Source organism: Lingula anatina, chromosome 8 (assembly GCF_051362555.1).
Source record: "Lingula anatina isolate TDL-2025a chromosome 8, LinAna3.0, whole genome shotgun sequence".
NCBI lineage: Eukaryota > Metazoa > Brachiopoda > Lingulata > Lingulida > Lingulidae > Lingula > Lingula anatina.
Genome location: NC_141774.1, coordinates 20,381,125 through 20,405,196, shown reverse-complemented (window position 1 = coordinate 20,405,196; position 24,072 = coordinate 20,381,125). Strand labels below are relative to the sequence as shown.

At 36.9% G+C, this 24,072-nt stretch overlaps 3 protein-coding genes across 3 annotated transcripts; all 3 read right to left on the bottom strand.

Moving 5' to 3' along the window:
• Nucleotides 1-8,007: 8,007 nt before the first annotated feature.
• LOC106166826 (neuronal pentraxin receptor) lies at nt 8,008-11,148 on the bottom strand. Its single transcript, XM_086994388.1, has 3 exons — nt 10,976-11,148; nt 9,220-9,606; nt 8,008-8,799 (listed from the first exon to the last, which is right to left on the bottom strand). The coding sequence occupies exons 1-3, from the start codon at nt 11,043-11,045 to the stop codon at nt 8,573-8,575; spliced, it is 684 nt and encodes a 227-aa protein (XP_086850514.1). The 5' UTR covers nt 11,046-11,148; the 3' UTR covers nt 8,008-8,572.
• A 2,987-nt stretch (nt 11,149-14,135) lies between these two features.
• LOC147760550 (neuronal pentraxin receptor-like) lies at nt 14,136-17,086 on the bottom strand. The gene is made up of 3 exons (XM_087018845.1): nt 16,944-17,086; nt 15,538-15,927; nt 14,136-14,661 (listed from the first exon to the last, which is right to left on the bottom strand). Exons 1-3 carry the CDS (start codon nt 17,017-17,019, stop codon nt 14,435-14,437), a joined length of 693 nt encoding a protein of 230 aa, XP_086874971.1. The 5' UTR covers nt 17,020-17,086; the 3' UTR covers nt 14,136-14,434.
• Nucleotides 17,087-19,430: 2,344 nt separating this feature from the next.
• LOC106164210 (neuronal pentraxin receptor-like) lies at nt 19,431-24,069 on the bottom strand. Its single transcript, XM_013542039.2, has 3 exons — nt 22,021-24,069; nt 20,773-21,162; nt 19,431-20,578 (listed from the first exon to the last, which is right to left on the bottom strand). Exons 1-3 carry the CDS (start codon nt 22,094-22,096, stop codon nt 20,352-20,354), a joined length of 693 nt encoding a protein of 230 aa, XP_013397493.2. The 5' UTR covers nt 22,097-24,069; the 3' UTR covers nt 19,431-20,351.
• Between the last annotated feature and the right edge of the window lie 3 nt (nt 24,070-24,072).

The following is a 24,072-nucleotide window of genomic DNA, read 5'->3' as shown; positions in this document are numbered from 1 at the left end:
CCGAGCCAGGCCGTCCGTACAACCCGCAGCAACCCGGAGGGTAAGTAAGGGGACATTCCGGCGGCACTGTACCACGCAATATCAGTTGTTCCTTTGTGGCACTTCCCATATTCTCTCAATTTAAAATATATTTCAAAGTCACAGTTTACTCAACTTATTGCTCAGTGTCTAGCCCTTTACTTAGGAGCCTTAGTAAACAAGTGGAGGAATGAGGAATGTTTAGATTTTACAGTTTTAATGTGCGTTTTAATATGACGTTGTAGAAAAACGAAGAGCTTCATTCTTTACACGCTTTTTAATTATACCATTAAAGGTTGAAACGGTAGGTGTATACACAATATTTCAAAGGTAGGTGTTTATTTTAGTATTTCATTGAATTTGGATGAACAAAAAGACGCGCGAAGTGCTCCAGCACGATAGAACAAACAACCCGTTAAGGGACGGTATGCAGGCTTAACAAGCGCTTCGCGCGTTGAAAATCAAAGGATGTACATCAAAGTAACACGCGTGAGAAGGGTTTCATCTGTTACAAAAATATATGTGATCTACCTAGCTGCATTCATCATTCTTTACACGTTTTTTAATTATACCATTAAAGTTTGAAACACGTATTTCCTCTATTTTCATTTGCTTGATGGCATTTTTAAACTTTTACATGTACAATAAACCTCCGTTCTCATTATGGTGCTTTTGATTCTTTTGCACTTGTAGAAATACTACATCAAAACTTTAAAGTTATTTTTCACAAATGTCCCTTCCCGACCCCATGGAAATCCTTACCTTCACTCGGTCTCTCTGATTATCTTGTTCAGTACCATTACGTACCCGATAACATTGTAAGCGGTAGTGACACCGACTGTTCTGAAAGCCATTTCCAACAGCGCCACGCGTCAGATTTCTGCTTTTAATTCAAATAAAATATTCTCGAATTATTTTTATTTTGTAAAAATGTGAGTTACCACGTTAATACGAAATATGTATCTTCTAACATGATCTTGAAATAATTTGATCTGTACACTATGTCTGTCCTATCGTTTAAACTAGGGCCCACCAAACATCGTTGTTTTACGGTTCCTAGGTTGAAATCAAGTCCTCATGTACCACTTAACATGTACTGTGTGTTAGGCTTGCTATTTGAAAGAAAATAAATTGAAAAGAAAATGTACGGTTACTTAACATTCAAATAAGAAGCTAGTCGCAAATATTGCGATGCATGCAGCCCCAAGGGCAAAGATAAAGAGAGAGGGTCATATTTAGTTTGTGATTCTACTTATTAGCCAAAGATCATGGAGGAAAAGTGGGCTTTTCAGATAACATACATATTCTTGTTTGTAATTACATATATTCAACGTAGCGGGAATTCACTTTTAGAGCACAGGGTTTGTCTTGCTACATGTACCATAGAACGGACACTGTGTTTGTACAGAGGTATGGCGCATAGGTAGATGTCTGACATCCAATCTTTTAAATGGTCTATGGCATGGATGTGAACACGAACATTTCATGCCCCTTAATTAGACACATGGCTGTTTAGTGTAGATACTCGCGAGGTGGACCACGCAAAGTGTGAATATTAAAGGTTGTTCAAATATTTGGTAGCAGTATTCGAATGTGAGTTTTGATACTTCTGTTTACTTATTGATTGCAAAATTGATGAATTTAGAATTCGGTACTTTTTTCTTACAAACATCACGCAAGTTCTTTGAAGACCCCTGTTCTTGTACGAGGTCTTCATCATTCTACGTTTTATCTTTAAAGTTATATTTTCTTTTGTGTAGATTCCACGAACCACACCGCAATGTTTAAGAAGATCTATAGCAAAGGAAATTACAGAACATTATATATATAATACCATTATATATTGGCTTGATTTGTCTTTAATCCTCAGTCCATACTATCCAAGAGAAAATTTCCTTAGAGTTTGAGGTTGTTTTTCAATTTCTGTGAGTGTAAACCAACAAATTAATCTAAGAACGGAGATCCCGTGTTTTGTGGAAAGTGATTTTCCCTGATCTGAAAGGTTGAAAGAGAAGGCCAATGACCATTAATTCCCACGGAAATGTAACCGCTAAAAGAATCTCTAAGATGAACTATCATAACTGAACATTTGAATACATCACTGGCTCCCTAAACATGGCATGTTGTTTTAATGGCCTGGATGTATGCTTGTATTATGATTTTGCAATGTTATCGATGGTATTGTATTATTTTGTTCTCATTAGTAATTGCAAGTTGATTTACAGAGAGCCTGTTTGCACTGACATAAACGAGGATGATGTTCAGCAACACCGTGATCCAGCAGAACATGTGAGGAGGAAATTACTGGGAGGGTCACCAGAATGAAAATAATTGACGGGAATAAGGTTTTAAAAAACATCCAGGATGCACAAAAAAAATAAAATATGAATAACGACGCATAACACAAAAAGGTACGCCCCGAATAGAACAGAATATGAAATAATATTCATACATCGCAAACGAAGAAAAGAAGAGATGTCTTGGATGGTACCTTATATTGTTAAAAAATATCGGGCAAAACAGGCTCATACATACTGTGCGCTGAGGGGGGGAGTACGGCAAAAGATCGTGTAAACACAGGTAAACATTTGCGTTGACTAGAAAAAAATACACAAAAAGTAAATGGAGAAAAACTGTGGAAGCCGTGTTGCTTTTGTTACTTTATTTTAATAATTAAATATGCATATTAAAATATGCATATAAACTACCTATCGTAAGCTTGAACATTTGCGACCAGTCAGAAAATTGCGGTATACAGATACAGTTGTAAGTGGGCACCTCTACTGCACGATGTGAGAAAAACTTTAGAACTGAAAAAAATTGCAGATAATACTAATAATCGCTACAGCTGCAATACACAATCGAAATGACAGTGACATTAATTTATACTATACTTTTTCTAGCTAAAAATGTGAAAAGGAAATTTCCCACTGAAAACCCATTTGATCAATAGATGAGTTAATTTAGCCAAATTGCTGTTGATGAAAAATGCACGCGACCTCCGAGAGGTGTATTTATAAACTGCTCCCGGCTACGGCTGGTAGGAAGCAAGCGAACCGAAGTATGACTGTTCCTGGTCGGGAAAGATGAGTTCCATCGCAGACAACACCCGGAAGGGATATCAATATTACGAAAATTGCGACATGTATGACAGACACATTTGTTAAGAACAGTGCCGTTAGTTGAAATGAAGATGGAAGTTTGGAATGAAACAAATATATCAGCTGACTTCGGGAGCGAGGTCGAAAGTGACGAACGTAATACGCTTCTTACATTTTTGAATGGAACGTTTAGATCTGTCAGCGGCAACGAGACCGAAACACCAAACAAAAACTTTAATTCTCCAGGCTGTGATGTCCTTGATAGTAACGCATTTCGTATAGTTCATACAGTTTTGCCTGTCTGTGGAGTGGTCGGGAATATGTCGGCACTTCTGGCATTGTCACGTATGCCGAAGCCTGTGACAGCATTCCACATTATGCTTATAAACGTTGCAGTATCGGATTTTGTGTCAATGGTCTTCTATTTTCTATCAGGAATCATGATGCTCATCGAACGTCCGACCTGTTATACAGTGAGACCCATGTCCATCTGGTATATTATGAATGAGATCTCTTTTTTATCGTTGGTTTGCACGATTTGGGCAACGTTTGGACTCGTTGTCTGCCAATATGTGTCTACAAAAGCACCATTTTACTATTTGACATCAACCTCAGTGGCGCATGCTAAAATATATATCTCAACTACTTGGACTGCTTCAATTATTTTCATCTGTTTAACGACTATAGGGCCTCGTGTTACTGAAAATGAAAGAACGTTCATTTTCATTACTGATTGTGTGTTCCTGATATCATTTGTAATCACCACACTGGCGGTAGTGTATACATACTGGGAAATGTTGAAGTATGTGCGTCGCGGGCCGCCTACTATTGGAAGTAACATTGAAAACAATGTTGAACGCTCGACTTTGAAGGCCAGGAAAACTGTTGCCATTTTGGCAGTGGTCATGCTGCTATTTTGGGCTCCGGGCGTTACACACATGTGTTTGAGTATTGTAGACCAGTTTAGAGGATGTGTACATAAAACATGTCAGTATTTGACACGTCTTATTGCGCTGATTGGGAATTTTCTTATTGTCTTAAATAGCGTCGTCAATCCTTTAATTTATGGCTTGAGATTGACCATTGTCAGGAAAGGCTATGCCAAGCTATTTGGCTGTGTCAGATGCAATGGACTGTAATTATATGTCATAACGATCAAGCACACTTTCATAAACTGCATGAAAGGAATCGTACGACCTTACGTTTTCCGACAAAAAATTATAGTGAGTGACTACATGTGTGGCTTAGGGCGCAGTTTATCGATTATAGTTCTTTAAATTTACCGATTGTCCTTCAATCGTTATTATAACCGAACACGTCAAGTAAACATATTAACACATAAATGCCCAGTGACAAGTCGACAATGAAGATTCTGCCTGCACATTTGGCTTCATTTTATTGTACACCAATTGTACAGGACAGCAGTTTTTTTCTTTCAGTAGGAAGCAATATACATATGTAATTTTTATCATGCACGCATTATCGTTTTTAACGCGAATTTTCAAACTTGCAGTTCTAAACAGTGCCGTGATAAACATAAAGATAGTGCTTGGCATTGACTTTTGATACATGGGACCTTTGACGTACATTTCATTTTACAAACCACGTCATGATTGATTTAAGGATGCGGAGAGGGGAGCGACTATTGTGATGAAGTAAAGATGTGAAGTGAAAAACTGTTGAAATGAGCTTTTTGTCGATATGCAACATGTTAGTATACCTTGGATGGTACCTCTTCCTCTCCACGCCGTTAAACGATAATGAAGTCTCACTTAGCTACACTCAACAATTCCCAATAATTGGTACTTCAAGTAGTCATGCTATAGAATTTTAAAATGTAAAATACGTCATTTCAGATTGTACATGTATGCTTAAGAATCTAAAACTGTTTTTATTATTTTCATGTTGTACTAGTACATACCTGTACATACAAGTGTCTTGCTGAACCGAGCGTGGGATGCTTTATTTAATTAAGAACACAATTATCCTTTGTTCAGTAAAATGATGTTTTTACTACCGCAAAGCTTATTGACTCAGCCAAAAAATTAGTAGATGCGGCACTAGAACCGTCTCCTAAAAGGGCGTATGATAAGAGCATACCTCCCCCTCTCTTAAAATTTGGGAGTAAGGGTTGGGTAACACGCCACAGCCTTTCTGCCATCCACCATTTTCTTTTCTAACTAATTTCTAAATAATCCAAACTAATTCACTGGCTTAGTCCGGCACATTTATTTGTTTTAATTTATTAAGATAGTTGTATTTCAGTCATAGAAGTTAATTAAAAGGAATAAAACAGATGACGGAGAGCTATAGATTTAAAATTCACATACGCCCTCATTAGGTCTCTTTCTTAACCCTTATTCTGTGATATTCATGTTCGAAATCAGGTCATGTGGAAAATAACTGTAGGTGTAGCTCACTGTTGGTGTAGCTCAACTGTAGCTCACGTATTAGTTAGAAACATGCTGGATGTTTATTATTATTATTTTTTTTAATATAAAATTCCAATAATTACAAAATTAACAAAGGGTCACATATATACATCGAATCCATATGGTCGCTTTCAGCAAATCTTTATTAACTTGGTATGTCGATTCTGAAAAATGTAGTTCATTCCAATCTAAAAGTACAACTTCAAAGCAAAAGGAAGAAGCGTTAATGTTTTAAAGGCGATTTTCATATCTATGTATATGTATATGCAATTTCATATTACAGTAATTGGAGTAGTAATATTTTAACAATACTCCTTATATGTTGCGACCTTGAAGTTAGTCTTGGTGACAGTATCCCAGGATATGAGACTACCCTCGTTAGTATTGGCACATATTGCCAGGCCGGGGATGTCGATGTTATCATGGTCCCAGCGTTGACGCCGCCGCCGAATCACAGGCAGTTGCTTGCGATCACATTGCAAGTTGAATAAGAAGTTTTGGCATATATTGTTCGACAAACACTGGCAAACCAATTGCAACAAGGTTGCATTATAATATCTGCAACATCTCAAATACCACATTCAAGTTACCAGTCGTACACCATTTACCGATTGGTATATCACCTCAGAATAGAAAGTTTTTCTATTTGACGATAAAAAATTTGAGTTGCCTATGCTTATACATTACAAGGAAAACTAGATGCACTTTTGTAAAAATAAGATGTCGGAAAAACACATTTTCGATATCTGGATGATAATACAAGGTTACAATACCCTTAAGTGGCTTAGATGTCTGTCACGCCTGCTGAAGCTGCTAGGGCGTAATTAATTATGGTTTAGCAGCTTCCGTAGGCGTCCCAGATATCTAAGCCGCTTAAACTGAAAACAATTTAGCGAGAAGCCCCTTGGAGATGGATCGATTCTATTATATCGATATAGGTATGGGAACCTAGTCTTTGACACCCAAACTTCCTTCAGTGAAGATGAGCCCTCACTGTCATTACAAAAAGTCAGAACGACAGCAGTAAATCAGCATACACGGGGGTTTTGTCTCACGCAAAAAAGACATAGTTAACCAAAACATTCTAGTCTGTGACTGTAAAGATATCTTTCTTTCTGTTGTTATGTCTGATCAAGGTTAATGCACATCCTGTTTTTAATGCAAACTGCACAACGTTGTATGAATATAAAACACATATTGCGCGGTTGTTTTTACATTCTCCTCTTGAATTGACAACCATTATATCCACCAAAGATAACCAGCGTGCATCGGCAATGATGAAAAGATAAAAATGACAAAGTTCTGGTTTTAAATGCATTTGTTTTCATCTTTTTTATGACAATACTTCTGTTATGGCCTATCACGTAATATCATATGTTCCATCGTGTCTCTTCCCATATTCTCTCAATTCAAAATATATTTCACACACACAATTTAGTCAACTTATTGCTAAGTGTCTAGTCCTTTACATGGTGTACGTACCACTATATAAGAGGAACCTTAATTGTCATTTTTGGTAAGGTCAGTAAGAAGGGTGGATATTCACCCACGCGGACACAACTGCATATACAGGCACATACGCACAAACAACAACAGGAACCAAAATAATGATCACAGTCTGCGACACTCCTCCTACCTTTTCGTGCATTTTGTATTATGATATCTACGAACGATGCCTAAAAATACAAAATATATTTTTTTCTCGCTATATATTCCTACAATACCAGCACGTTGTTAAATGCTTTATCCAATAAAGCAAATGCATGCGGGTTTATGTCGTAATCTTGCTGGGAAAGTTGCTTTCATTTTATTGCGTGCAAACACAGATCAAAAACCAATACAAGAGGTCAACATTAACGCTTCCAGAACAGACACTCTATGTTGCAACACCGGCAAATGTCTTTCAAGATAAACATGTAGGGTAGAACAAAAATCTGCTGTCTGTGGCTATAAACAAATACTCTTTCTCTAAGATCTGTGGATTGTTTTATAATGCGTTATTTACAAAGAAGCTTTTTGATGCACACGAAAATCGACCGAATCGGACCATAAGTAAGCTTAGTACCTGTTCTTTATTTTGGGTCGAAGAAAGACAAGGTACATGTACATAGGCAGTTATTCGGTTCACATATCATTTTAAGTGTTCTTGTGTGAAAAAGACAAATGTCAGGGTTATCAATGAACCCAACGTAATTTCGTCTTGGGATTTCAACCCCCTTTGTAATAATGTACCCTGATGGGAAAGCAGCAATTATATTCATACCATACATATTGCATTCACACTTTTACCTGGAACATGAGACTCCACTGTCAGTACAAGAAATACAGACTAACACTGCAAGCAGTGGATGTCCAAACATGATAGTGTCCTTTACAAAAACAATTAATTAACAGTCATGGTGACTTAGATATGAATTAAAGATATATTCAGATATACATGTAATTGAGTAATGGAAAATAGTATGTCAATTTAGAATGTATCTGGCATTAAGCTTTACCATATGTATGTCTATGTATATGTAGCAGCTTGCATGCCAGCCGTTAAAATTAATTTGCATTGTAATCTGTAATTGATAGAAAGAGTAAATTTTTCATTGATTAATACGTGACTTGGCGAGTTGCAAGTCAGTCATAGAAGTTAATTTAAAGAAATAAAAGAGGTGACTGAGAGATATACATTTTAACTTAAAATACACTCTCCTAATGATGTTTGAAACTAGGTCGAGTGGAAAACAACTGTAGGAGTGAATAGCTCACGTATTATTTAAAAACACTCGGATATTTTCTATATAATTCCAGTTGTTGAAAATCGGCAAAGGGTCCCTTACACACGTGTAATCCATATTGTCGCTTTCAGCAATTCTTTATTAACTTGGTATGTGGATTTCAAAACATTTAGTTCATTCCAATCTCAAAGTAAAATTTCGAAGGAAAAGGAAGAGGTTCTGATGCTTTAATTGCGATCCATATAGGATACAGACCAAAGTCATATTACAGAAATGTAAATGTAGTGGTAACATTTTAACAATGCTCCTCATACGTGGCCACTTTGAAGTTAGTCTTGGTGACAGTATCCCAGGATATGAGACTACCCTCGTTAGTATTGGCACATATTGCCAGGCCGGTGATGTCGACGCGGTCATGGTCCCAGACGTTGACGCCGCCAACTAATCCAACGAATGATGGGTGCTTCGGAACACAATCAGGTGTTGCCTCGTAATGGGTGTGTCCAACGAACCACTTACCACCTGAAAATATGTATTCAAAAAGAAACAATATTGAAGGCTTGCGCGATTATTCATAATTCAAAATAATTAAATAAAAAACAATGGCAAGGCTCTTTTTTAATCCCTTGATTGTCCCTAGATCAGAGAACACTGGAAGGGAAATTGAGGATGGGTCATTCAAAACTGAGTTGGAATATGTGCGCACAGGATCACAATTATAACTTGTGAAAACAAGAAATATATCTGACCGTAATTCTTAAAATTCAACACCATCATCTTCATGTATTTAAATAATAAATCACCTGAACATTTAAGTGTCGAAATATATATATAATAATTCTGGCGAAGTTGTTTACAAGATGTGTTCTTGTGGCTTCTGACAGCCAATAACCTAAAGTACGCGTTTTTGTACTAGGTAGCATCCAAACATCGTGATCTTACCTCCAGGTATATGTGAAACATTAACAGATTGGCTCAACGTGTGGATACCATCCCTATACATATCTATCTTTCTGTTGGCACCACTCCACACCACACACCAGTGGTGCCAGTTCCCATCAGCCGGTAGGGGCGCTTCGGCACGAGAGGATCTATCCAGTACGCTAACGCCCTTCAAAACAACCGAGTAGCCGTGACCAACGGGGCTGTATCCAAGTTCAATACTCCGACGAGACCTCTTTGAACCGTAGGACAGAATGGGACCGCTTGTGGTGCGGATGGTTTTGATCCATACGCAGGCTGTAAAAGCTTCCAAATCGGGGGTATTGGTGTGTAGAAGTGACCAGGAAAGGTCGTTATCTGGCTCAGGGAAGTACATAACCCGAAAGCCTGGAAATAAAAATCAGCAATGACGTAGTGCGATATCATTGTGACATCAACAGAACTAACAGAGATTATTTAACAAGTGAATACACTATAGCATTTTTTTTTTTTTTTTTTTTTTTTTTTGCATATTAAGCAGAGCAATTTATTATATTCTGTCCAGAATGATCTCAATTTGATACACGTAAAAAGGAAGTAGAATTGCTCTCCTACGTCAGCAGAAGCGCTGAGACTATTGGTCCGTTAAAAAGTTGTCCGGTGCTCACCCCGACGGTCCGCCTATTGCAGTTTCGTATTAAATCATCGTAGTCTATTTTTTAAAATTGTCATTTTGGGTATTTCATAATTGAAAATAGATTTTGTGTTAAATCCAAATACTTAACATTTGTTATATTTTTCCGTGGGTAAACATAAGCTTTGTTACATCATAATGTTGGGGATGAGACAAAAGAGAGATAAGACCAGAAGTTTACAGCCTTTAAACACAAGTTGAAAAAAGAAAATGCCAAATCTGCTTCTCTGGAGTTATATAGAATATAGAAAAGTACTCTTTCAAATAGTACAAAGCGCCCATACATGCTTTACACATTTAAACAACAAAGATAAATTATCCTTCATAATGAACAACCCAAATAAGACAGTGATAATATATTTGGCCAAATTCCTTAACCTCGCTTTTAACAAAAGAAACTGTGCTACATCTTCCAGTTTGTGATGTATAAATAATTACTATACATATGAAGGTTTGTTTCACATAGTAGAAAACAGGCACGTGCATAATTAATATCTAAATCTTTGTCATGTATACAATACTTGAAGTGTGATGCTAGCGTATGATCAGTGCTGTGAGCAGTTGACTCGGCATTAAGACCGCACCTAGCTTATGATTATGAAATACTGAATGTATAATAATGGTACATTTCAACAATGTAACTTTGGTGATATTTATCTATGTATTTTATTATTATTATCATCATCATTATTATTGTTACTATTACTTAATCTCTGTACATTTTTACCAGCTCGGTCTGGTGCAGAAAGTATGAATAAAGCATATATTAAATTAAATACCCGAGAACATAATTATTTGATTTCACCTTAGTAGTCTATCATGATAAGTCGGAAGGACGAACAATAACACGTGTTTTCACACACACACACATACACACATACACATACACACACACACACATACACATACACACACACACATACACACACACACACACACACACACACATACACACACACATCTGTATCCATACACTGCAGTGAAGGAAAAATGCCAGCCCCTAAAAACAGTGAAGCATATAACATAAAAAGGAGCCAAGAGGGCAGTGATGCTGGGGGAGTAACATGAAAAAATGTACTCTACCTGGCATCGCGGTTCCAATGCTAATACAAGACGTCAGAACCAACGCTGCAAACAGTGAATCTCCAAACATGATGGTGTCAATCAAGACCAAAATATAGAGTATGCCTGTGCTTTGGGGCACCTACGCTCTTTGTCTGGTATTCCGAGATCAAACTTCAAATGCTCACGTTTTATATAAGTAAAGGTCGACTATATTATAAATCCGTGCACTCTGATTGGCTAAATCACATATGTCACATGTCATATGTCATGCAGATCGTCCGTGTTCTCCGTTTTTTTACTTAACACGGAATACCAGTATAGAGGAACAGACCAATATTCTCTCTGTGAAACAAATAAAAAAGGCAACCCACCAAATGAATCACAATATCATAATTTTAGAAAAAAGGAGTTATGGAATTGTATGATAGTACATATTTAATGAAATGATATTCTCACGTAGATGAACTGTTGGTGGTTGTAGATGGTTTCCTTGCATATGACGTCATTGTAACGAGACGGTCAATGTAGATTCACTATTTATTATGCTTTATCAGACACAACCTGTCTTTGCTATTTTTCAGAGTTAATTTTGTATACTATAGCAAATGTTGGCCAGTTAAGATGCAAATATTGTCAGTTGCAGACCCGAGATGACAAAGTAATGTAGTTATGAGACATTACTTGTATAAAATCTTTCATGTATATGAAAAAATATTCCGAGCTACGATTTCTGCATTTTTAAGGCAACTAAAGAACGTTATTCACAACTTAAGCAGATGACCTGTGGTTCCAGTTACCAATCTCCTTTAAGGTGACAGCCAAATACAATTTGCTGATGTAAGAGCATTTCGTGCATCAATGCAACTGAAAATGTTGCCAAGCGTTGACAATTTACTAAACCAGACACATTAAACAAGTGCACCAGCAACATTTAAAGGTAGCAATACGACTACTTGGACAAATATTGCAATGCTGAAAGCCATGACTGCCAATGAAAAGGTCAGTGAACTGGACACATTATACGTGTACTTGGAACAATAAAAGTATAAATGGTGTACTCGTTGTCTTCTTTAAACAATTATTGGGTACTTTACAGTCTTAACACTTTAACATATATCAGCAAAAATTGGAATACTAAGTGAACTTTACTGAAATGTAAAACGTCTGGACAACCCACCGACCCGATTTAGCCAAAAGAAAAGAAACTTAGGAAAATATTAAGAGTCCAACAGATAAAATTCTTATTACTATACAGAGGGGTGGTACCAATGCTGGATCATTTGTTTGAAGTGATGTATTAGACACGGGACCCTTAAAAAGTGATTCGCAGTTTATTGCTCGCGTAACCAGTGATGGTATTCCATCCATGAAAAAAAATGGAGGCTTTGAAGGTTTTACGCTCTTTTGACTGTCAAGTTGCTACCATGGTGCTGGTACGGGAGCCCACAAATGACAAAAAAATGAACATTTTCTCTGATGAGTACATTTTCACCTTGACAACCGTGAGTACACTGGTAAGAGTATGGAGAACATCATCCAGACAATACCTGTATTTGCATTTCCTAATTAAACAGTCAGCTTCAATAATGGCTTGGGCTGCAGTGATATCTACGAAATTGGTGAAGTAGTGTCGATAAATTGAAAACTGAACCGTGCGTTTTACATTAAAACAAAGGGTCTCCCCTTAACCAGACATTCTCTTAACCAAAGTGTCTTTAGAGCCAAAGGACAACTGAACCTTTAGCAGTTTATGTCCAAAAAGGGGGTGGTCAAATTGAGAACACGTGGCGGACCTACAAAAAGTTAATACTGACATATCATTTGTTTCCTAAAGGTAAGGCACTGGTCTGTAAACCTGTAGTTATAATATCAGCTTGACACAACCACTTTTCAATAAAGTACCAATAGAAAAACTAAGAATCCAGCTGTGATTCACCTTCAATAATTTCACCGTGCAATTATTATGACACCCCACTGTGTATGGCGAACATAGATAAATATATAAAATATATAACAGAAAAAGCAAAACAATGAATACCAAAAATTTGATCGAGCTAGGTGTAATAGAAAATTCCTGTTGTTTTTGATAAAAAACGAACAAGGGTTAAAACAATTTACTCGATGTGGAATTTTGCATCATTTGCACTTGAATGACACTAAAATAACCTTAATGGTTCATGGACAAATTGAGGAGAAAATGATAGTAGTTCCGATTTTCTTCGAGCGTTAAAACAAAACAGCATATTTCTAAAAAATTCTTATACTGCGTTTTATTTGACAGTTTTTTTTTTTTTTTTTTTTTTTTTTTTTTTTTTTTTTTTTTTTGCAGTGTTCTGGCAACTGGTTCGGCAATTGGAAGATGTTTCAATACATGTACATTGTACGTCAGCGCAAATCATATCCACCTGGTGCCCCGTCTTGAACGATCTGTGTATCTTCAATCTACGTGCTGTTTCCAAGGCATTTCGTCTTTATCGTCTGTTTCAGCTTTGGTATCTAAAGGAAATAGTCCATTGGCAAAACACATATAACAGCGATTGAAGCACAATTTTTAAAACTAAAGGGAATCCCAGAGCATAAAAACACAATGTGCTTATTGTGGACATGTAATAATAATAATAACATAATAATCTTTATTGGAATATTGCAACCCGTAGGTTGAAGTTATACATATAAATATACTTTATTTATTTGCTATTTTTTTTATCAAATTTTCATTTTTAAGTAGGTTGTGTTTCGTTCTGCTGGTGGTCACAATAATGGACCTGTAAAATCAAACAAAAGTTCGAAATTGCGTTTTTTTCTGGCAAGTAGGCAATAATTGTTGTCCAAGCCCCATATAGTAAAATGTCTAGGGAAACAATGTTCAAAGTTCATTTCTTTGGTACATTGCGGTTGCTGTTAGGCTATAAATTGATAAAAGTTGCTGTAGATGTAATTTATAGCAACTCCATCCACATTCGTTAGAAAAGAAACATATTTGCTCATTAATGTCAATTCTGTGATCTTTTGTGTTTGAATGACAAGTGATAGTGCTGGTAGGTGGTCCACTCTTCTTTGTGGTTTCAACTCGGTGCCGCCCCCTATAGGAACATATTGCGTGATCATGCATGTTTATGCATGTAGGTGCAGAATGGGCAATTGTTTGTGTACGTTGTAAAAAAAACTGATTGTTTTCAACATTTTATTTAATCCTGAAAGTAATGGTTTGAACAAAGAGTAATATATATAATTATTTTCTAAAAGCGATTACCATAAAAATGGATCCATATTGTTGCTTTCTGCTATTCTTTATTTTTAACTTGACAAATCGACACGAGGACAGTTTGGTTTGTCCAAAGTAAAATTTCCTAGCGCAAGGAAGAAGTATTCTGTAAATTTTAATTAATAAAAGATGACATACCAAATATGTAACAAATATTACACCATTTATATGCAACACCAAATTAAAGAAAACTCATTGACATCGATGGTCCTTTAACAATATTCCCAATATGTCGCAACCCTGAAGTTAGACTTGGTGACGGTATCCCACGAAATAATACTCCCCTCATTAGTATTGGCACATATTGCCAGACCGGGGATGTCGACTTTATCATGGTCCCAGACGTTGACGCCGCCGACGAACCCCACAAAAGATGGATGTTTAGGAGGACAATCAGGTGTTGCCTCGTAATGGGTGTGTCCAACGACCCATTTTCCACCTGAAATTATATAATTATGTAAAGAAACGCAGTAAAATCTTGAACCGTTACTGTAGTACTTACACTTACACTCGGACTAACAGATCCGCAGACTAAATATGGCCGATTCACTTAAAAGCAATGCCGGTAATTCCCCAATGGTCTCCCTGCCTCAACACGAGCCGACACTGCAGAGGTCTAGAATTTAAAACTTGGAGCCGAGATTTAATCCGTTTAATGGTGCGTGTGGAGATGGGGAGAGCATTAATGGAATCAGCGGCTTGATTTTTAGTGGGGTCGGTCATATTCTGTCGGTGGATCAGTTAGTCCGCGGTCAGGCCCGTAGCCAGGGGGGGGGGGGGTTGGGGGGTTCGAAAGAACCACCCTTTTTGCTGGGAAAAGGTCCAATCTGGGTAAAATTGACCTATGTACTTGAGGATTTTATGGTAGAAGGTCCACTTTTTCAGAACCCCCCCTCCCTGAAATTGCTGGCTACGTATACGGGCCTGGCGGTTCATCTGATCTGAATGCATCTAACAGAGTCTTAGATATATCTTCACTCTGTATGACATGCTGAATCCAGGTCACCCTTTGATGAGTCCTAGGTCATAGTTAGAAATAATGAGAAATTGTAAGACCTGCGTATAAATCATATAAAACCAAGTTGGTATATCTATGTCTGAAATCACAGTACTGCCTGGTGGAAGTAACAAAAATCTTGTCGGATTCCTACAAATTATACATGAAAGTTAAACATCAATTTTTAAATCATACGTGCACATTTCTATAGGAATATCTTCATGATGTTGCTCACACGACAGGTAATGGTACATGGACAGTGATGTAACTCACGTTATAATGAGGAATAGCCGTATAATCCAGATATCATCCTCTTACCTCCAGGTATATGTGAAACATTAACATGTTGACTCAGCGCGTGGATACCATCCCTGTATATATTAACCTCTCTCTTGGCACCACTCCACACCACACACCAGTGGTGCCAGTTCCCATCAGCCGGTAGGGGCGCTTCAGCACGAGAGGACCTACCCAGTATGCTAACGTCCTTCAAAACAACTGAGTAACCGTGACCAAAGGGGCTGTATCCAAGTTCTATGATCCGACGACAACTCTCTGAGCCGTATGACAGAATCGGGCCGCTTGTGGTGCGGATAGTTTTGATGTATGCGCAGGCTGTGAAGGCAGTTAAATCCGGGGTACTGGCGTGCAGTAGTGACCATGATAGGGTGTTATCTGGCTCAGCGAAGTGCAGAACTCGAGAACCTCCTATAATGGAATAGCGAAGGTGACATAGGGCGAGATCACTGAAGCAGCAACACAAACTACTCTTATTTAAACTATTTGGACACCGAATCGGACGTTTAGCACGGTTTTGAATGTATTTCTTTTGAAACAGATTATGTTATCAAAAAAGCTAAGAATCTGATTGCCAAGCATTTGGGACGTGGATGTTTTAATGACTAGACTACAACAATATGTCATTGTTATCCAGAAGGTGATTGAACATTGGATTAATGGTAAGGAATATACGGCAGGAAAAAAATCAGGTAATCTTATTCATTATTTACATAATGTGTCTCATTATACACGTAAATCACATTTTGTACTTGTATACGCAATTTAAACTTTAAATGGCTCATCTGATTAACAAATAAGTGCCTGTGTGATTAATTGTTATGGCAATACAATTCAAATTTCTCCTTTTTACGATTATTCCTTTAAACTTTGCTGTTCAAAATCCTACCTCCATGTATACACAATAATTACCTCACCATCCAAATCCTGTTATATATATATATATATATATATATATATATATATATATATATATATATATATATATCAAGGAACATCTAAATCAATAAATACAGGTTATAACGTTACCTTGCCGAGGAGGCAACATTCACCTATTTGCATTTGAATGCATATCAACTGCCATGACAAAACTTTAAAAGGAACGCTGAAAACACTAAATGTGTAACGCCATAGTATCTCTTAAGAAAAAAAGGAAGAGTAGGGAAAACTACTGCAGTTTGTCGCCCTAAAAATTCACCCTTTCTTAGATGGCATGAGGTCATCAAGCTTAATGTACATTCTCTTTTATAATAGGTCATTCTCAACGAACCTTCACATATTGCCCTCTCCTTGCAAACACTTCTATAAAAAAGGCCCAGCAACAACAAATAGAAGCAAATAGAAATAAAACAAATAGAAAAGATCAATGTGAATAACGTCGTTACCCTGTTTAATGAAGCAACATTAGGATATGATATACACTGTACCTTTCCCTGGTAATGCAGCTCCACCGTCAATAGAATAAGCAAGGATGAACAATACAAGCAGTGGACTTCCACACATGGCGGTCGCTAAAAAAGTAAACAAAAATACATCAGCATGCCATTCTTAACATTACGCCTGAGGTCAGATTTTATGTACATTTTAGTGGGTAATGTGTTTCAAAACGAAGCATGGCTATAAAAATATATTAGACTTTTCTTGAATATGCAATTTACGCATACTTTGCTCATGGGCAGACTTAAATAATCAATTCAAAGCCTAAAAACTAAAGTTCAACCTTGCTGAAATTTCTAAAGACTGGGTTCCCATACAGGATCGATCCATGTCCAAGGGGTTTCTTGCTAAATTGCTTTAAGCTTAAGTGGTTTAGATGTCTGCCACGCCTACTGAAGCTGCTAAACAATAGTTTAGTTGCAGCTTCATTACGCGTGACAGACATCTAAGCCGCTCGAGTATAGATTGCAATTTAGCGAGAATCTCCTTCGAGTTACACATGTAGATCGACCCAAATTTAGTAAGATATGGTATGTGAATGGTCCCAAAGACTGAAAGCAGTCAGTGATTAAATGCCCTGTCTATGATGTTCCGAGACCAAGTTTTATTTGCATTCTGTTTCATAATGTGTTATTCACAACGTGTCACGAAGTCAGAACTAACCGTGCAAGTAGCTGATGGTCCGGAAAAACAAAAAGTGTCGCTAAACATCTTTTTGTTTCTTGGTGACCTGAGTTGAGACCTTTGGAACATTCATGGTTGGTCTATGTGTTTTAAACCCGGGTACGAATACAGACATAAGTATTGCGTTTTGTATGTGCAAGTCCTTTTGCAATAATAATTTCACCCTTCAAAAAATCGACGAAAAGGGGTTTATTTACAAATGTAATCGGGCATTGTAGAAATAAAATGATAGCAAAAGCTCTCAAATTTTTACACATTGGTGCACTATTACATATATAATTTATGTACCAAATTTTAATACAAACAGATTAGTTGATTTTGAAATAGAACGCTTCTAATATGGTGAAAATCGTAACACAAAGGCTTCAATATCTCGACGAAAACCGGTATTGGATCATAATGTCACTCAATTGTAATTTGGAAAGCTGCTGGATGCTTTTACGATGAGAAAGACTTCGTAGCTGAAAACGTTTAGAATATAACCATACAGATTATAGAAGATTCAATAATCAAGACCTAGACCCCATTCCCACAGATTTTAGATCGATCTATCCCCGTGGGGAGTCTCTCTAGATTACTGTCAGCTTAGCCGGCTTAAATGTCTGTCCCGCCTCCTAAAAGCTGTAAGGGGGTAATTAACTTCCGTGCGCGGTCGGCTGACAGCAATTTAGCGTGAACCCCAAGGGAGTTAGGTCGATCTAGTTGGATCGATCTAAATCTCTGGGAATGCACTCTTAAACTGCGTAAATAGACAGCTGAAATATTGTATTTCTGGCCACGATTTGTTAGTATGAACAAAGTGTAGTGTACGCACGACATCGTACACAAACAATGCCACATTTCATGTTTTATATCAGATGCTTAAAGGGATAATAACTCTTGAGATCTATATTTCACAATAAAAACATTGTGAAAAACTCACAGAAATTTAATTTATTCTGGTATTTAAAAAAATAACGACAGTTATAGATATTATTCTAATATCTGAGCTTGTCTTTAGACCACGTGACCTCCATTGATGGCTATACTCTGTTATAATCTCTTAAGAGATTATAACAAAAAAAAAGAAACTTTTTAGAAAAAAAACAGGGATTAACCATTGGTAAGTATGGGAAAATTGTTGTTTACTCCAGGAAACACGAAGAGTTATTATCCCTTTAATTTTACTTGACAAATGGGTGTTTGCGTTAAGCATGCCGGGAAAAACACGTACTTCAGGTTGTCGTTGATTTCTTGTAGCGTGAGTCTAGCTCTTAATTAAACATTCTTCCGCCTATTTGTATGTAAATGGTGTTCAGGCTGATATGATTATCCCATGACAGTTGCTGGGCTTAGTTTGTTCGCTGTTACTGATAAGAAATATTACCCTTAACAAAACAACAAAATGTCATAACTGACACATTACAACTGATTTAAAAAATTAAACACAAAGACAGTGTGTAGAATATGCAAACATAAAACGGTGCTTAGCAACAAAACGTATAACAAAATGCCAGTGAGACCATGGATAAAAATATAAAAGTACATGTACATCTCTCGTCAGTATGAAATTCGATGGACTAAAGACACATTAGACAGGTGTAGCAACAGCATTAAATAAATGAATAACATTTACATCTTTAGTTGTTCATTTCGTAAACCAATTACTGGGCACTTTATGGTCTAAATATCTTCAAATGTACATAGTCAAGAAGACAGCAAGTGCTACAACGTATAAAATAAACTTTTTGATAATGTTAAAATTTTCGACCTCGTTGCCAGAAACGGTTGACCTGAAACACACAAATGGCCTGATTTAGCATTTAGATGTTGAAACAACCTCACAAAATATGTAGATTATACAAAATCATGTTGATTTTCTCCGGTCTTACACATTTAGTCCTCTTCGTGAATTAGATAAAATGTAGAAGAGGATAGAGTTAGGGCAATTCCAAAGACATTAATATTTATAGAGGTACTAGCATCTTTAAAAAAATGACGGTTGCTCAAGCGTTTTTGGGTTAGCACACATACATATACCGGTACGGTTGTGAATCAATAAAAATAATTTCATCAAAATGTTTATTAGCTTGACATTTTGTTCATACAAATACAGTTATTGAACGCAAGCTTTCTTATTATACCGTTGTTAGCTTACATGGTCGGATACCTTCATTGGACTGATGTGATAACATTTTACTTGTCACTAAGACTGGGTTCCCATACATAGATCGATCCATCTGGATCGACCTTACTCCCTGGGGAGTCTCACTAAATTGTTATAAACTAACCGGCTTAAATGTCTGTCACGCCTACCAAAACAGATAGGGGTAAAGATAATTACCCCCTAACAGCTTTACTAGGCGTGACAGACATTTAAGCCGGTCAAGTTGACAGCAATTTAGGGAGACTCCCCAGGGAAATAGATCGATCCAAATTTCTGTGGGAATGGTCCCTAAATGTCTGCTTCGTAGCGCATCGACCACATTGGATTTAATCTTGACAATTTCATTAATGCTTTATGGTTACAAAGGCAAGCCGACACGAAAACTTAAGTAACAGAAAAAAATTCAAAGGCAAAGGAAGTAGTCTTGCTCATATTTTGATGAATAGGGGACGCTACCTCGAGAGAGCATTGGCAGAAACAACAGTGTCCAAGAAAACTGTTTTGCACCAAATACTAATTTACAACAATCCAGTCTTTAGTTAAGGAAAGGATTGAAAGTTGTAACATTTTAACAATACTCCTTATATGTTGCAACTTTGAAGTTAGTTTTGGTGACAGTATCCCAAGAAATGAGACTCCCCTCGTTAGTATTGGCACATATCGCCAGGCCGGGGATGTCGACTTTATCGTGGTCCCAGACGTTGACGCCGCCGACGAACCCCACAAAAGATGGATGCTTAGGAGGACAATCAGGTGTTGTCTCGTAATGGGTGTGCCCAACCACCCATTTTCCACCTAAAATCAAGTTATAATGAAAAAGGTATAGATAAATATGAAATCTTGGGCGATCATTCATACTATAAAATAAAAACAACAATGTACATGTATATTCAGTGCAGTATAAAGCTGTCCACCTCCTGTGCTCTGATTCACAATATGATGTATAATACAGCAATTCTTTATGTACCATTCAAACACCATGGTCTTACCTCCAGGTATAAGTGTAACGTTCACAGGGCGACTCAGTGTGTGGAGACCATCCCTGTACATATTAATCTCTCTCTTGGCACCACTCCACACCACACACCAGTGGTGCCAGTTCCCGTCGGCTGGTAGGGGCGCTTCAGCACGAGAGTTTCTATCCAGCACGCTAACGTCCTTCAAAACAACGGAGTAGCCGTGACCAACGGGGCTGTATCCAAGTTCAATACTCCGACGACAACTTTCTGAGCCGTAGGATAGAATGGGGCCGCTTGTGGTGCGGATAGTTTTGATCCATATACAAGCTGTGAATGCATTTAAATCCGGGGTACTGGTGTGTAGTAGTGACCATGATAGGGTGCTATCTGGCTCAGGGAAGTGCAGAACTCGAGCACCACCTTAAAGTAAAACATGAATACCCACACAAGGGAAGGTCATCAACAGAACAGAGATAGTTATGACGCTTACTGAGATCAAATGATAAGTATATAATTAAAATTTTAAAACAATTAATGTCAAGACCACAGCTATTGTGGGATAAATTGCCTCACTAAGCAGTTATTTTTTCTGTATATCAGTCTTGTATGTACTTTGACAAATGATACTCTGAGTGAAGTAATTCAGAGAATATGGTTGTGATCCTAGGTTATAACAACATAACAGAACAGTTAGATGTGGAAAACTCGGGAACAAAAGGCAGGGAGAAATACCTGGAATCTTAGGTATTTAAAATACTTGATCGGTTAGGTTATGAAAATTCACAAAAAAAACAGATAACAGAAAGTGGTTGTGATCTTAAACGCTAATAAGATAATTGTGGCAATTTGTCTGCTGTGAAAAAAAACTCGGGAAAGACTGTTTAGGAAAAATGATTGTGATAACATCTGCTATTTTAGCTATTTCTGCTACAGGTATTTCCTTCCCTCCCTTCGTTCTTTAATTATGTATTTCTTTTGTGACATCCACCTGGAAATGTAAGAAGCTTTACAGGGCATGAATGTGTCTGTGGGGATTTTCAAACCGGTGGAGAGAACTTCTAAAATTTCATTTTGGCGGGAAAATTTTATGCAATGATCTGATAGGGTCCTTCGAGACGAAAAGGGAGAGTTACACCGCAGCCAGTGTCTCCAAATATTTTTCTGAGACCTATATTTATATGCATTCTGCTTCATTGTGTCTTATTCACAAAGCACCAAAAATATATAACACATTTGGCCTTCCCCGTGCATATATTTTATGTAAATAGTTCTAAATACCTGGCGGTGGGTTTCCTGATCCACTGCCAAAACGATAAGACAACGCCAACGCGGCAAGCAGAAAATGTCCAAACATGGTGTCTCTAGGAAAACAGAGTAGGAATGCTGCAAGCGGACTCTAAACATATACGTGTTTCTCCGATGATCTGATGCCAAACTATGCGGGTCTCCCAGTTAAATGTTTCAAAACGTGGCATGGGTAAAAACTTTTTGCCTTTGTTATGCACACGTGTTTTTGTAGTTTGCTTGCTTGCATGTTCAATGATATTCAAACTGAAATAGCAATGTAATGAGTCTTTTAGTATATATTGGTCACATTTAACCCTTCTAATAGCAGCATTTAAGTCATTAGGGGGGGCAATTTTGGGCGTTCTTACATAACGTTATGGGGATCTTTTTTTACATATCATTACAATTCATGACAAGAAGAGCTTTAACAAACGAAATTTTCTTATTTTTGAAAGGTAATACCAACCCACCGTCCAGTGCACACAAAAACACACATCGTTTTCATTAGCTTTTTAAACGAGTCGAGTATCTGAAACTGTACTACTACGTTTCGAGACATAAATAGGTAAATAGAAAGAGAACAACTTCAGAATGAATTTTGTAAATTGTAATTCTAAATAATAAGATTATTTTAAACAGTACAGTTACATGGACCATATAGTTAAAATAATTATCGTAGGAAAGGCTTAGATTATGTTAGTTGCGAAAGCATATAAAGTTTTAATGATATAAATGAACTTAGTAAGTAACGTGTTTAAAAATGGACTAGATATTCTATATCGGGTAATATATTTTCATAGCACTGGTAAATGTATGGTTCGCTTTCGGACTAGAGTGCCGAATTTGAAGTATAAAACTTTAACAGTTAGCACTGTGGGTTCAACAATTTTAATTTGTTTTCTTTGTTCCCGGACGATGTTTTCCTAGTGCTGCTTGAAGACTTTTTCTGAATACCATACATGCTGGTCAAGGTAATTGTACCTCTACAGTAGAAATTCTCAAAACTTTCTTTCAACAAGTGTGCAAAGCAAAAGTTGATTTTAAGTCACCAAAGAGATAGAAAAGTTCATGGAAGCCAATTTCTTGGTTCATGCTTTGGAAACATCGTGGTGTCTACTGCGCTATAAGTTGGAAGAATTTTTTTTTTTTTTTTTTTTTTTTGCTGTATTCGTGGTTTAGGTCTTATATTCGAAATTTGAAATAAATGACACGCGGTAATGGTGGCAGAAGCATCAGCACTTCATGGTCTCATCACGGTGTCTCCGATATGAACGTGTCATTTTTGCCAGGGATTCAATCTAATGACGTCATGTGAAAAAAGTGTGAATAATGAAAGTATTTTGATATAAAAACAAATGTGTTGTTTTCAAAATTGTTTTAATCTCTTAAAATTATGAAATAAACACAGACTTTTGTGAGAGGTGGTCATAAAAAATGAACCCATCCGGAACATTTACCAATTCTCTTCTTGTTAAATTGTCATGTCGACATTTATACAATATGATTAATCCATAAGATATAAAATCAAGGAACAGGAATGTTGCTGTTTTAGTTTAAAATGACAGTATCCAAGAAAATAGTTTTACGTATGTTAATCTTTAATTACAAGAGGGCATATGTTAAATACTAATTGTGTTCTAAAAAATACAAAATGTTAACTGATTCATAAACAATACTATGAACCAATTACAACAAATATAGATATGAGGAAATTTTGATTGACCAGTTTTTAATGACTTCATGTGCGTTAGAACTTCGGACTCCACTGAGCGTGTGTTGCAGTGATAACACATGGACAGTAGACGGAAAATCGACGTGTCATAAAAACAACATGCCGCAAACATGCGTTGTACCCGGGTGCCATAATCAACGATACAATAAAAAGACGTCCGCTGTTTTGTTTTACCTTCGGAGACAGCTAGAAAAACGTCCAATCAGGATCAATGCTTAGAATTTTAAAATCCTAGAGTAGTGGTATAACAGTAGTGTCGAACCACAATGTCCGTTTTTTTTTTTTTTTTTTTTTGTTTTGTTTTTTTTCTA

Bases quoted from the DNA above. Each gene is read 5' to 3' on its own strand.
- LOC106166826 (XM_086994388.1), bottom strand. From the start codon at position 11,045: ATGTTTGGAGATTCACTGTTTGCAGCGTTGGTTCTGACGTCTTGTATT. The intron at 9,607-10,975 runs GTAGAGTACATT...TTTTATTTCCAG, and splicing joins CATTGGAACCGCGATGCCAG to GCTTTCGGGTTATGTACTTC. The intron at 8,800-9,219 runs GTAAGATCACGA...ACATATTTTCAG, and splicing joins TGTTTCACATATACCTGGAG to GTGGTAAGTGGTTCGTTGGA.
- LOC147760550 (XM_087018845.1), bottom strand. From the start codon at position 17,019: ATGTGTGGAAGTCCACTGCTTGTATTGTTCATCCTTGCTTATTCTATT. The intron at 15,928-16,943 runs GTACAGTGTATA...ATTCCATTATAG, and splicing joins AGCTGCATTACCAGGGAAAG to GAGGTTCTCGAGTTCTGCAC. The intron at 14,662-15,537 runs GTAAGAGGATGA...ATATAATTTCAG, and splicing joins TGTTTCACATATACCTGGAG to GTGGAAAATGGGTCGTTGGA.
- LOC106164210 (XM_013542039.2), bottom strand. From the start codon at position 22,096: ATGTTTGGACATTTTCTGCTTGCCGCGTTGGCGTTGTCTTATCGTTTT. The intron at 21,163-22,020 runs GTATTTAGAACT...TTTTACTTTAAG, and splicing joins ATCAGGAAACCCACCGCCAG to GTGGTGCTCGAGTTCTGCAC. The intron at 20,579-20,772 runs GTAAGACCATGG...ACTTGATTTTAG, and splicing joins CGTTACACTTATACCTGGAG to GTGGAAAATGGGTGGTTGGG.